We start from the raw sequence: 14616 nt of genomic DNA on the forward strand, positions 1-14616 counted from the left end.
GGCAGAAGACAGAGTAGGGATAATGAGCAGGTACTCTAATTAATTAGTGGTGATCCCGCAAGAATTTGTGTGGAGCCTCAGCTAGTCACTGCATTCTTCAATTGCTTAGATAATTGGATAGAAAGCCACATATCTGAATTTGTTGGTGACACAAAGATAGGTGGCATTATAAGCAGTATAGGCGGCTGCATAAAATTATACGGCGATATTCCTCGATTAAGTGAATAGGCAAAACTGTGGCAAATACATTTCAACGTAGGCAACTGTGATGACCCAAGAAGGAAATTTCCAAATGGTGGAAAGCTGGAAATAGTGTCGGTTGAAAGAGACATGGCGGCCCAGCTATATTGATGATAAAAATGTGATGAACAGAAGATAATCAAAAGGCTAATGGAATGCTCGCATTTCCACATTGCGAACTAGAATACAAGTGGAATGAAGTCACACTTCAGCTATACAAAGCCCTGGTAAGACCACTGTTGGATGACCGTAAGCAGTTCCACACCTTAGGAAGGATATATTGGCCTTGGTGTGAGTGCAGCATAGACATACTAGAATGATATCTGGACTCCAAGGGTTCAGCCATGAGGAGATATTAGATAAACTGGGGTTTTGGAATTAGAAGGGCAAGGGGTGATTTTCAAGCTATCAAGGGGAACTGACAGTGTAATTAGAGAGAAACCGGCTGAAATTTTCCATCTGTGGGGATCCCCTTTTCCCGCTGGCAGCGGACCCCTGCCCGTGAGTTTCCTGCCGGCATGGGGTGGCATCAATAGGAAATCCAAATGGGGGGGGCGTGGAGGGGAAAGAGGCGGCAGGGGGACCGGAGAATTCCAGCCACTGTTTTTACTGGTTGGGGGGTTCAGGACTAGGGGACAAAGTGTAGAAATTGAGCCAGATCTTTCAGGAATGACATTTGGAAACATTCTAAACACAAACACTGACAGATGTTTGGATTTCTCTTCTGTAAATGGCCTTGATGGTAGGTGGTGAATGGCAATTGATGCTGAAACAATTGTTCATTTTAATACGGAGATTAACAAATTTTTACCAGCCAAGCAATATAGACACCCACAGATACATAGAGTATATTACAGAGCAGCCATGACCTCATTGAATGGGGGCGATTTGAGCCCCTGTTAAACATACATGGGATCGCTGACGTGGGTGGAAAATCTGGAGAGATTTGGGAAATGCGAGAGATTGGGTTTCCCGATTTTCCATGCCCCTCGCTGGTGATGCCACAAGGCTCACGCCCACAAAAGGTGAGAACCTCATTTTAATGTTTTAGTGCCAACCTGCGCCAAGGGGCAAGTGATGAGAGCAGTGCCAGGGGCGGGCCCTCTGGGGAGCCACGTGGGTGGGGGTTCTCGCTTTGTGTGGTGGAGGGGGAGAGCGCTGAGGTCATCGAGGGGGGAACTTGCAGGTATGGTGGTAACGGACAATGAGCAGAAAACTTGTGGGCATGGGGGGGAACTTACAGGCACCGGGGTGGGGGGGGTTGCAGTGGATGGTGAGGGCGTGAAACGCCGGAGATATCTACTGGGTGGGTATGTGGAGAGAGGTCCCGATGATTGTGCAGGGGGAGCAGTAGGGGGTGGTAATGCCGGCGATACCTCCGTGTTGGGGGGCGGGGGGTGGAGTTGATCTTCAGTTCCGATTTGGGAGCCCTTTAAAGGTGTCACCCTGATCTATGTGGTGTCAACTTTGTCGGTTCTAGCAGGCCCTGTCCTGCCAGACCGACGGTGTAAATCAGGGCCACTCATTTTCTTTACTCAGAAAGGCTTAAGATCTGAAGTGAAAATAGTTCTGTGCAACTGGAGATCTACGCACTGGGTTTCAGCCTGACACCATGAAAGAAATATGTTAAGATTCCACCCATCGACTGAATAGGCTTGAGGGACTAAATGACCTACTCTGTGCCTGTGTAATTGCAGAAGTGTACAGAAATAAAGGAAAACAAGCCCATGGTAAGGATTTGAACAAGCCTGAGAATTTTTAAATTAAGGCATTATCAGACAAGCAGCTGTTTCAGCCACCAAACGCAAAGAAAGCAAGAGGATTGTAACAAAGGTATAGCTGAGAGTTGTAGATTTTCAAAACTTAAAGCAATGTGGCCAATGATTCAGTGTCACGTCATTCATTGTCCCATTGCCAACTCCGCCCTGTTAGTTATTGGCACCAATGCCAGCAGTTTGTTCAGAAAAGACACTAGGTGCCAAAAACATTTACCAAACAATTAAATTGCCTCACGCTCCAAGAATTGGTATTTGAGAAGCACAAAGAACCAAAGAAAGCAATCATAGAGACTTAAGTCGCAACACGTTTCAGCTTGTGCTCATTTGTAACTGGAGATCAGCCGAGGCGAGCAAGGCTGGATCAGGGAGAAAAACCACAGCGGGACAGGACGTTTACTTGTCCGGATGCCAGAACGACAGGAAACGACCATTTTGTGTTTTCTTTTTGTGTTGAGATGGCCCCTTGAAGTGCAGCAACCCAGGTTCCATTCTAATAGCATTTATTCTGGCTGTACATTTGTAACAGATGAGAATGCTCCAAGGCCTCCTTGAGGCACAGGCGATACAGGCTTTGCCTCAAGTATGGTGTAATCCAATTGGAAACGGAGTAATGCTGGAAAGTGAGCCTGGCACATGTTTTGTTCACTGATAACTACTCTGCAGCCTAATTATCATGGGAATACTGGCTTTTAAAAGGGAAAATGTCCTGGGGCAGATTAAATCAATAAAGGATGCTTAACAGGAACAAATGGATTCAGGGGAGATTTTAACTCTCAGGAGGTGGCTGGCCACTGCTAAGCGGTTTCTAACATTCGATGTCAGAATAAAGAGCAACCTAAACTGAGTACTAGGCAAGCTCTTCTGCCCAGTCACAGCCTGTCACTGAAGTGCTTCATAAAACAAAGCCCTCAGTCCTCACACTCAGGAATGTCAATAGTTCAATCTACAAGAAGGTGCCAATTTAAGACAAGCCCAATGTTGACATTGGTTTGCCAGATTGTTTTTATGAATTAGAAGCATTCTTTCTGAATTTCATGACACAAACAGCAGGTTTCTTTAGTTTATGAGGTGCTGTTTTTGAAAAGGTGGGTAACTCTAGTCAGTGTAGAATTATGCAGCGTTTGCCTCACAGAAATTGGTCATTTGGCCTAACAGTTTCTGCTCTGGGTTTATGCTTCTCCATGGCCTCCTTCCCCCCTCTTTCTTCTTCCAATCCTCGCAGCATTTCCTTCTATTCCTCTCTCCTTTGCAAGCAAACGTAGCTTCCCATGGTTTTTGCCTCAATTGCTTCATGTGGTAGCGAGATCCACATTCTACCACTCTTGCGTAAAGCAGTTTCGCCTGACAATGCTGTGCAATTAGACACTAGAAATACTTTTGCTTCTGTTTAATGTCGCAAACACTTTCCCATAACAGATACCGTACAATGAAAACAGAAAGCATTTGGATGTGTGCAACACTTAGTGCCTGGGAAACAGAGATAAGTTAAGCGCCTGGAGAATCATTTCATCAGGGTTTTCCTGAGTGGCCCCATTCAAAACATTAATCAAACTTTTTCTTTTCTGGTCAGGGCTGAGCTGCCAGCCCAGTTCCAAAATTAGTGTATTTCTGTATGATATTTAAGGCTTCACTGGGAGGCAGTGGTTAGCATGGCTGCCTCACAGTGCCAGGGGCCCGGGTTCAATTCTGGCCTTGGGTGACTGTCTGTGTGAAGCCTGCACATTCTCCCCGTGCCTGCGTGGGTTTCTCATCAACTCTCTCCTTCCTGTTGAAATTTCCAGATACTTTACATCAACAGTGACTAAACGTAGAGTTTATTGTTAAGCAACGGTCTAAAGAACAGCCTGTGGTAATTTTAAAATATAGAGCTTTAATACCACTTACCACCAACAGCCGTACATCGTGATGCTATCTCCCACAGAACTAGTGCCATGGAATATACATCGGTCTGTTTAAATGCCTCAATGTCTTCCAGGTTAATTCGTGACTCGAGCACCTCGGGTGCCATATACCTGGCTGTACCAACCTACAAAGTATAAACAAAAAGGGTAAAACACATCAGGTATTGTACAGCAAACAGCACCTGACACAACTTGTAATGAAATCCGACAGAACTGATGTGACTCAGGCCAAGAACAGCATTTTATATTCATACAACACCTTAACGTAATGAAACATCCAAAGGCACTTTATATGAGCATTAGAAATAAATAATTGACATTGATCTGCATCTAATCTCTTTGATCTAATTTTGGGGCGTCTTTCCTAAGGGAAATAGGAGGGAGGCAAGGTCAGATCCCTGGGGGACACCAGAGGTAATAGTGCAGGAATAAAATACATTACCAGTGATTCACTGCCTCCAGTTAGATTGAGAAGAATGGAACCAGGTGACAGCAGTCCCACTGGATGGCAACTGAAGACGAGTTGGAGGAGGATGGTGTGGCGAACTGCGTCAAAGCCTGCAGAGTGAGGAGGGAAATTGACTTTTGTCACAATTGCACAGGATGCCATTTGTGACTTTGGTAAGAGCCGTTTTGATATTGCAGCGTGTTTGCAGCCTAATTGGCGTGTTTCGAATGTGGAATTCCGTGAAAGTTTGGTGCAAATTCTGGAGGCGACAACATAGTCAAGGGCTTTGGAGAGGAAAAGGAGGTTGGAGATGGAGTGATAGTTTGCAAGGACATTGTGGTCAAGGATTGTTTTTTGGGAAAAGAGTGATAATGGCAGATTTGAAGAAAAAAAAGGAACAGTGTCGGGAAAGAGTGGGAGAACTGTTGCCAATATCAGCCAGGTTGGGGACCACCAGGAAGGGAAGTTAGGTGGTCAGTAGTTTAATGGGAATAGAGGTTGAGGGAGCAGGAGGTGGGTCTCATGTGCAAGATGAGCTTGGAGATCACATGATGAAAGACAGGAGAGGAACTAGAAAACAATGTGAGTTCAGGACTAGGGGCTGTGGGAGGGAAGTTTGGCCTGGAGGGGCTAGGGGAAACGGGTGAAAAGTAGAGGCAGATGGATGGATGGTGTCAACCTTAGTAACAAAGTTGTTCAATGTTTTAATTTCCAATTATTTTCTAAATATCTAGTTGTTCTTCTTTAACATCATCCAAATGTTTTTCTTGTTGGTTTCCTTGCCCCAGGCAGTGAAACTACCTGGCATCACAATAGACAGCTATTGAGAAGGCTGTGCAACACCAGTGACCACAAGCTGATTGGAGCATTTCATAATGGCTCTCCTTTCCCATTCCTGTGGGTTGGGTATGGGTCTAATAGGAGGATGATATCCAACCCCGCGACTGTTTGAGGTTGGCAATGCTGCAATGATGGGAGTGGAGAATTTAAATAAAAACCTTCAAGACCCTAAAGTGATAAAAGAGTTGCTCATGACGCCTCTACATCTCAACAAATCGCAATCTTCATTCAACTGGTCCGAGGGTTCAGCGCTTATGAGTTTCAAAGAGTTATTTGACGAGCAAATGAGCAGATTATTGGATTTCCCAATAAGCTCAGAGTTACATCACAAAAGTAAAAGGTCACTGGTAATGGAAGAATGAGGCCTCTATTCCGGAATTAGGAACCTCAAGCTGAAGAAGTGATAGTACAATAATTAGCTTTCATTTGAGGGCTGTGGCTCCTTGATCTTGGGCCAGGTATGAAACGTGAAGAGTTCTCTCTTGTGTGACAATCTCAACATTGCTAGGAAGCCAGGATATATTAAAAATGAAATTTCTGTTTCCAGAAAAACTGGTCTTGAGACAAAAGCTCCCGCCACCAGTTCCTGTGGACAGTTGGACAAGGACACTACACATGTACACAAGACCAGTTCCTGTGGACAGTTGGACAAGGACACTACACATGTACACAAGACCAGTTCCTGTGGACAGTTGGACAAGGACACTATACATGTACACAAGACCAGTTCCTGTGGACAGTTGGACAAGGACACTACACATGTACACAAGACCAGTTCCTGTGGACAGTTGGACAAGGACACTACACATGTACACAAGACCAGTTCCTATGGACAATTGGACAAGGCCACTATACATGTACACGAGACCAGTTCCTGTGGACAGTTGGACAAGGACACTACACATGTACACAAGACCAGTTCCTGTGGACAGTTGGACAAGGCCACTATACATGTACACAAGACCAGTTCCTGTGGACAATTGGACAAGGCCACTATACATGTACACGAGACCAGTTCCTGTGGACAATTGGACAAGCCACTATACATGTACACGAGACCAGTTCCTGTGGACAGTTGGACAAGGACACTACACATGTACACAAGACCAGTTCCTGTGGACAGTTGGACAAGGACACTACACATGTACACAAGACCAGTTCCTGTGGACAGTTGGACAAGGACACTACACATGCGCACGAGACCAGTTCCTGTGGACAATTAGACAAGGCCACTATACATGTACATGAGACCAGTTCCTGTGGACAGTTGGACAAGGCCTGGGTTGTTTTGCTGGAAGAAGGTGTAAACTGTTTACACTTGGGAGACAATGGCAGAAGCAGCCATGTTAACAGTGGATAGACTGGTAGTTTCCTAAGCCCCAGGATGGTCTTGAGGCTTGTGAAAGTTACACTCTAGTCTAAACTGTTCATTTACTTCCAAAATAGAATAAAGTAGAAGTTTCAAGTATAGCTGCATTTCTTTTTTTTTGTAAAATATTTTTATTCTCCATTTTCACATTTTCTCCAGAATTTACACCTCCCCCAGAAGCAGTAAATGGTAACAAATACAAAGTCAACTTCCTTATCAACAACAACGATCCCATCCTCCCACCACTCCAAGCAACGACCCACCTGACAATATAAACATCAAATAGAACAAACCCTCCCATGGTGGGACAAACAAAGGAGAAATAAAAGAGAAAGGAATTAGGAATCGCCTATGGTCACCATTAACCTGTAGAGTCCCTCCCCCCCCCCCCCCCCCCACCCCCTAACATTCAATGCCATTCAATCCCCGAAAGAGTACCGTAGATGACACCCATGCATTGCAAGCCCCCCACCCCACCCTCTCCCCGGCTCCTCCCCTCCACTTCCTCTTACAAAAATCCTCCCCCCCAACCTCCGTTCCTTCCCCCCATCTTTCCACCCCGGCTAGACTCATCGGGACCTACTCTGCCAGGCTCCGATGGCCGCATCCCCGCCCCCACCTCACTGCTGTTCACTGGCCGGCTTAAACCGGCCAGCGTGGAGGCCCCCTTCCGGGTCTCTTTCCCCTTGCCCTCCCCAGGAAAACCAAGAAATCCCCTTTAGCACACAAACCCCGCATACACACCCAAGCTCCGAAGAACCATCATTGCAAGTGAAAGTCCCCTCCCTTCCCTTGTCTAAGTATATACAATGTTGTCTCATTTAGCACATACACCCGCCGCAGTGAAAAATACAGTTACATGAGACTACATCAGTACATGACCACTTCTCAATTCAGCCACAGTCCTTCTGCCTTCGCAAACTCCTCCGCTGCTTCCGCCGTCCTGAAATAAAAGTCCTTGGATTTGTAGGTCACCCTCAACTTAGCTGGGTATACTATGCCGCACTGCACCTTACTGATGTACAGCACCTTCTTCACCCGGCTGAAGGCAGCCGCCTCCTCGCCAGTTCCACCGTAAAGTCCTGGTATATGCGTATCCCAGCTCCAGCCCACTGCACCACCCGCTTCTGCTTTGCCCAGCACAGGACCTTCTCCTTAACACTGTACCTACGAAAACACAGAGTCACTACTCTTGGCGGCTCACTCTCCTTTGGTACAGGCCTCCACGACCGATGAGCCTGATCCAGTTCATATCGGGAGGGATCATCACCCTCCCCCAATAGCCTCACCAACATCGTGACAAAATACTCAGTCGGCCTCGGGCCTTCCACTCCTTCAGGAAGACCCACAATCCTCAGATTCTGTCGCCTGTATCTGTTTTCCAAGTCGTCCATTTTGGCTCGCAGACCCTCGTTGATCTCTACCACCTTCCGCATCTCCTTCCCAATCGAGGTGAGTTGATCGCTGTGCTGTAACAATGTCTCTTCCACTTCCTTCAATGCCTCACCTTGCTCCCGTACCTCCGCCACTGCGTTCAATACCGCCGCCCTCACCGGGGCAATCGCCTCCTCCACCAGCACTTTCAATACCGCCCCCAGCTCCTTCCTCATCACCTCCATGTGTTTTGTGAACTGCCTTTCGAGTTCTGCGGCCATCACCTTCGTCATTTCTTCAGCCATGGGCAATGCGGCCTCCCCTGGTGCCTCAGCCTCCATTTTGCTTGCCGTCCCCGCGGTGACCTTTCCACTCCCCAACGGACTTTCAGCTGTTTTTTTCACGGCCGTTTTTTTACTTGTTCTCGACATCTACCTTCACTGTGCCTTTTCCCTGCTTTTGCCGCCTCTGTTACCCCTGGGACCGGGCGTTAGACCCCGAAAATGCTGTTCCCGAGCGACAGCCCTCCAATGTGCGGCTGCCTCCCGCCCACCGTCACCGGAAGTCCGCATAGCTGCATTTCTACCTGGATACAAGGCCTATGTGATTGACATTGCCATGGAAATGGGTGTCAAGTGGGGAAGGATTTCTGCGATATCTTTGAAAACTCACTTATACACAGCCTGACTGCACAAAATCAGAAGGGAGAGAGAAGCAGGAGTAAGAAAGCCCCTTAAGATTGAATGCGCCGGAACATGGGAGGAAGCTTGCACCTGGATTGAAAGGACCAAATTTGTGAAAATTTGAAATGAGGCTGGAAGATTTGCCTAGTTTGCACTGGAGAGAAAACCACCAGGCAAAAACCCTCACCACGAAAAGTTAAGTTACCAGGCTGAGAAAAGAAAGGAATGGCAGTAAACCCTCAGGAGCTGAGAATCATTTTGGACTGGGACGGGGCAAATTGAATTAAGGGAAAGTGAAGAGGATACGTGTGAAGTGGGTGTGTAGATTGTGGCAAAAATAAAAGGGAAAAGTTCTGTTAAAAATATAACGTTGTTTACAAAAATAGCATTTTATCAATCATGCTTTCAGTCTGTTATAGTAAAAGCCTGAAAACATGAAATCCTGTCATGTCAACCTTTCAGCTATCGACTGGAAGATTGATTTTCTTTTTTCAAAGTTAACTGATCTAAGTGGAAATCTTAGCACGATGATGATACTTTTATACAACATAATACTACCATTGGTAAGTCACAGGATCAACACTAGAGTCAATGTGTTTAGCACAGTGGGCTAAACGGCTGGCTTGTAATGCAGAACAATGCCAGCAGCACGGGTTCAATTCCCGTACCGGTCTTCCCGAACAGGCGCCGGAATGTGGCGACTAGGGGCTTTTCACAGTAACTTCATTGAAGCCTACTTGTGACAATAAACGATTATTATTATTATTATGTGGTCCATCTGAGGTAGTGAGTGATTGCGGCCTAAACGGGAGTAAAGATCAATGAAACCAAAACCAAACTCCATCTTCTGCATGAGACATTAAACCGAGGTCCTATCCGCCCTCTGAAGTGGGTGCAAAAAGAATCTATGGCACTATTCCGAGGCAGAGCAGGAAAGGTCTTTCTGATGTCCTGGCTAAAATGTATCCCTTAACCAACACCACTAAAAACAGAATATCTTAACATTTATTCCATTGCTGTTTGCGGGACCTACTTGCCTGACTTTCTATATTACAACAGTGACAACACTTCAAAAGTACTTAATTGGCTATAAAGTGTTTTGGAATGTTCTGAGGTTGCGAAATTTCTTTATTTTTTTTAATGTGCGTGAAACACACACATTTTCTGCCTATTGGCATAACGGCCCTACACATCCCTATGACAAACTTATGTTTTGGCTCCACGCCAGCGTGAAACCTGTGGAATGTAAACTGTTTGAATTAGGCCTGAATTGACGTTGAAACAGAAGCTATTTCCTTCGCAGAGACTCACTTTGCTTTCGTCTGGCGCCAGTTTAGGCCCAGGCTCGATCTGCTTGGTAATCGGATTGTTGGTGCGAAATGAAAGCGTTTTGCTCCAATTATGCTTCAGTCATGCGCTGAAAGCACCCTTCATAACCTGCACAAAGTGATGCCGCTATTCTCACCCAGAATGGAGATGATTGAGCAACTCCCCATCAATCACCGGAATAGAGTTTTTGAAGCATATATATAGTTTTCTCCACGCGCTGCATTTTCGGCTGGTGAAATAAATCGTTTTTTTAGGCAGTTTGCTGTAGTTTTCGTCACGAGCTCTGTTTGCTACAGATTTTAGTGATGTTTTTTGAACAGACTCTATCTGCTGATTAAATAAACTTTGCTTGCGGCTAAGTCCTGCCCTGCCTCCAACTAATTCTGAGACAGTGGTGTCAATCGACACGTCACCTTTAGTTAGCCCCACACTCTCCTGACTTGCTTCCACAATTAATTTTTATAGTTGCTCAGACAATAACGCAATAGCTAGATGTTTCATCCCCAAAGCAGCGGTGCACGGTGAACCAGACTCTCCAATCAACTCTGACACCCATCTCTCAAACCGTTTGCTTTGCTAATTATCAATAAATAGTAAAAACCAGGGGCATTCACCAGCGCTTGGCCAGCCCAGCCCACTGGCATTGGGCATTTCATTGGTTTAAAGCAGGCCTTGCTGCCTTATTGCAGAGGAGGCCCCCGCAGCATCACCACCCCCTCCACTGTGCCATGCCGTGTGCCCCCCCCCCCAGCAACCGTAACCAGAAAGGGAACATCCCGCGATCCCTACCTCAGAAAGGAATCAAACCATGACCCGTATCCCAGAAAGGGAATCATCCCCGATCCACACCCCAGAAAGGGAATCATCCCCGATCCACACCCCAGAAAGGGAATCATCCCCGATCCATATCCCAGAAAGGGAATCATACCCGATCCGTACCCCAGAAAGGGAATCATCCCCGATCTGTATCCCAGAAAGGAAATCATCCCTGATCTGTACCACAGAAAGGAACATACCCGATCCGTATCCCAGAAAGGGAATCATACCCGATCCGTACCCCAGAAAGGGAATCATCCCTGATCTGTATCCCAGAAAGGGAATCAACCCCAATCCGTACCCCAGAAAGGGAATCATCCCTGATCCCTTTCCCAGAAAGGGAATCATCCCTGATCCCTTTCCCAGAAAGGGAATCATCCCTGATCCCTTTCCCAGAAAGGGAATCATCCCTGATCCGTACCCCAGAAAGGGAATCATCCCCGATCCGTACCCCAGAAAGGAACATCCTATTTCCGTATCCCAGAAAGGAAATCATCCCCAATCCGTACCCCAGAAAGGGAATCATCCCCAATCCGTATCCCAGAAAGGAGATTCCCCGATCCGTACCCCAGAAAGGGAATCATCCCCGATCCGTATCCCAGAAAGGGAATCATCCCCAATCCGTATCCCAGAAAGGGAATCATCCACGATCCGTATCCCAGAAAGGAATCATCTCCGATCCATATCCCAGAAAGGGAATCAACCCCGATCCGTATCCCAGAAAGGGAATCATCCACGATCTGTATCCCAGAAAGGAATCATCTCCGATCCATATCCCAGAAAGGGAATCATCCCCAATCCGTACCCCAGAAAGGGAATCATCCCCAATCCGTATCCCAGAAAGGAGATTCCCCGATCCGTACCCTAGAAAGGGAATCATCCCCGATCCGTATCCCAGAAAGGGAATCATCCCCAATCCGTATCCCAGAAAGGGAATCATCCACGATCCGTATCCCAGAAAGGAATCATCTCCGATCCATATCCCAGAAAGGGAATCAACCCCGATCCGTATCCCAGAAAGGGAATCAATCCCGATCCGTGCTCCAGAAAGGGAATCATCCCCGATCCGTATCCCAAAAAGGGAATCAACCCCGATCCGTATCCCTGAAAGAGAATCAACCCTGATCCGTATCCCAGAAAGGGAATCACCCCCAATCCGTATCCCGGAAAGGGAATCACCCCCAATCCATATCCCAGAAAGGGAATCACCCCCAATCCGTATCCCGGAAAGGGAATCACCCCCAATCCATATCCCAGAAAGGGAATCATCCCCGATCCATATCCCGGAAAGGGAATCATCCCCGATCCGTACCCCAGAAAGGGAATCAACCCCAATCCGTATCCCAGAAAGGGAATCATCCCCGTTCCGTACCCCAGAAAGGGAATCAACCCCGATCCGTACCCCAGAAAGGGAATCGACCCCAATCCGTATCCCAGAAAGGGAATCATCCCCGTTCCGTACCCCAGAAAGGGAATCAACCCCAATCCATATCCCAGAAAGAGAATCAACCCCGATCCGTACCCCAGAAAGGAAATCAACCCCGATCCATATCCCAGAAAGGGAATCTATCCCGATCCGTATCCCTGAAAGGGAATCAACCCCGATCCGTACCCCAGAAAGGGAATCATCCCTGATCATTTCCCAGAAAGGGAATCATCCCTGATCCGTATCCCAGAAAGGGAATCATCCCTGATCCGTATCCCAGAAAGGGAATCAACCCCAATCCGTACCCCAGAAAGAGAATCATCCCCAATCCGTACCCCAAAAGGGAATCAACCCCAATCCCTATCCCAAAAAGGAGATTCCCCGATCCGTATCCCAGAAAGGGAATCATCCCCGATCCGTATCCCAGAAAGGGAATCAACCCCAATCCGTACCCCAGAAAGGGAATCATCCCCAATCCGTACCCCAGAAAGGGAATCAACCCCAATCCGTATCCCAGAAAGGAGATTCCCCGATCCGTATCCCAGAAAGGGAATCATCCCCGATCCGTATCCCAGAAAGGGAATCAACCCCAATCCGTATCCCAGAAAGGGAATCATCCCCAATCCGTATCCCAGAAAGGGAATCAACCCCGATCCGTATCCCAGAAAGGGAATCAACCCCGATCCGTATCCCAGAAAGGGAATCAACTCCGATCCATACCCCAGAAAGTGAATCATCCCCGATCCGAATCCCAGAAAGGGAATCATCCCCGATCATTATCCCAGAAAGGGAATCAACCCTGATCCGTATCACAGAAAGTGAATCATCCCCGATCCGTATCCCAGAAAGGGAATCAACTCCGATCCATACCCCAGAAAGTGAATCATCCCTGATCCGAATCCCAGAAAGGGAATCATCCCCGATCCGTATCCCAGAAAGGGAATCAACCCCGATCCGTACCCCAGAAAGGGAATCAACCCCGATCCGTATCCCAGAAAGGGAATCAACCCCGATCCGTATCCAGAAAGGGAATCAACCCCGATCCGTATCCAGAAAGGGAATCAACCCCGATCCGTATCGAGAAAGGGAATCAACCCCGATCCGTACCCCAGAAAGGAATCATCCCCGATCCGTATCACAGAAAGGGAATCATCCCCGTTCCATACCCTAGAAAGGAATCATCCCCGATCCGTATGCCAGAAAGGGAATCAACCCCGATCCGTATCCCAAAAAGTGAGTCAACCCCGATCTGTATCCAAGGGAATAATCCCTGATCCGTATCCCAGAAAGGGAATCATCCCCGATCCGTACCCCAGAAAAGTAAGAATCCCCGATCCGTATCACAGAAAGGGAATCAACCCCGATCCGTGCCGCAGAAAGGAATCATCACGGATCCATACCCCAGAAAGTCAACCTGTGATCCCTAACCCAGAAAGTCCACCCGTGATCATCAACTCAGAAATTCAACCTGTGATCATTAACCCAGAATGTCAACGCATGATCCCTAACCCAGAAAGTCAGCCCGTCATCATTAACCCAGAAAGTCAACCCGTGATGTCAACACGTGATCCCTAACCCAGAAAGTCAGCCCGTGATCCTTATCCAAGAAAGTCACACCTTGATGATTAACCCAGAAAGTCAACTCATGATTCCTAACCCGAAAGTCAACCCTTGCTCCCTAACCCAGAAAGTCAACCCCTGATCATTAATCCAGAACGTCAACGCATGATCTCTATCCCAGAATGTCAACGCGTGATCCATAACCCAGAAAGTCAACCGGTGATCATTAAACCAGAAAGTCAACCCGTGATCCCCAACGCAGAAAGTCAACCCCTGATCCCAAGCCAAGAAAGTCATCCCATAATTATTAACCCAGAAAGTCAACCCATGATCATTCACCCTGAAAGTTAACCCATGATCATTAACCGAGAAAGTCAACACATGTTCATTAAACCAGAAAGTCAACCTGTGATCATTAACCCAGAATGTCAAAGCATGATCCCTATCCCAGAAAGTTAACCCGTGATCACTAACCCAGAAAGTCCACCCGTGATCCCTAACCCAGAAATACAACCCGTGATCATTAACCCAAAAAGTCAACGCGTGATCACTAACCCAGAAAGTCAACCCGAGATCATTAACCCAGAAAGTCAACCCGTGATCCCTAACCCAGAAAGTCAACCCATGATCATTAACCCAGAAAGTCAACCCGTGATCCCTAACCCAGAAAGTCAACCCGAGATCATTAACCCAGAAAGTCAACCCGTGATCCCTAACCCAGAAAGTCAACCCGAGATCATTAACCCAGAAAGTCCACCAGTGATCCCTAACCCAGAAATACAACCCGTGATCATTAAACCAGAAAGTCAAACCGTGAACATTAACCTAGAAAGTCAACCCGTGATCCCTAAC

The 14616-nt window shown here is 47.1% G+C and overlaps 1 protein-coding gene across 1 annotated transcript in view; it reads right to left on the bottom strand.

The window, feature by feature from the left end:
- Positions 1-14616, bottom strand: part of tgfbr2b (transforming growth factor beta receptor 2b) — a 109829-nt gene that overhangs the window by 15165 nt on the left and 80048 nt on the right. The window contains exon 5 of the mRNA XM_072509764.1: positions 3903-4044. Within this exon, the coding sequence (XP_072365865.1) occupies positions 3903-4044 (142 nt within the window). The remainder of the gene's footprint in view (positions 1-3902; positions 4045-14616) is intronic.

Source organism: Scyliorhinus torazame, chromosome 6 (genome assembly GCF_047496885.1).
Source record: "Scyliorhinus torazame isolate Kashiwa2021f chromosome 6, sScyTor2.1, whole genome shotgun sequence".
Classification (NCBI taxonomy): domain Eukaryota; kingdom Metazoa; phylum Chordata; class Chondrichthyes; order Carcharhiniformes; family Scyliorhinidae; genus Scyliorhinus; species Scyliorhinus torazame.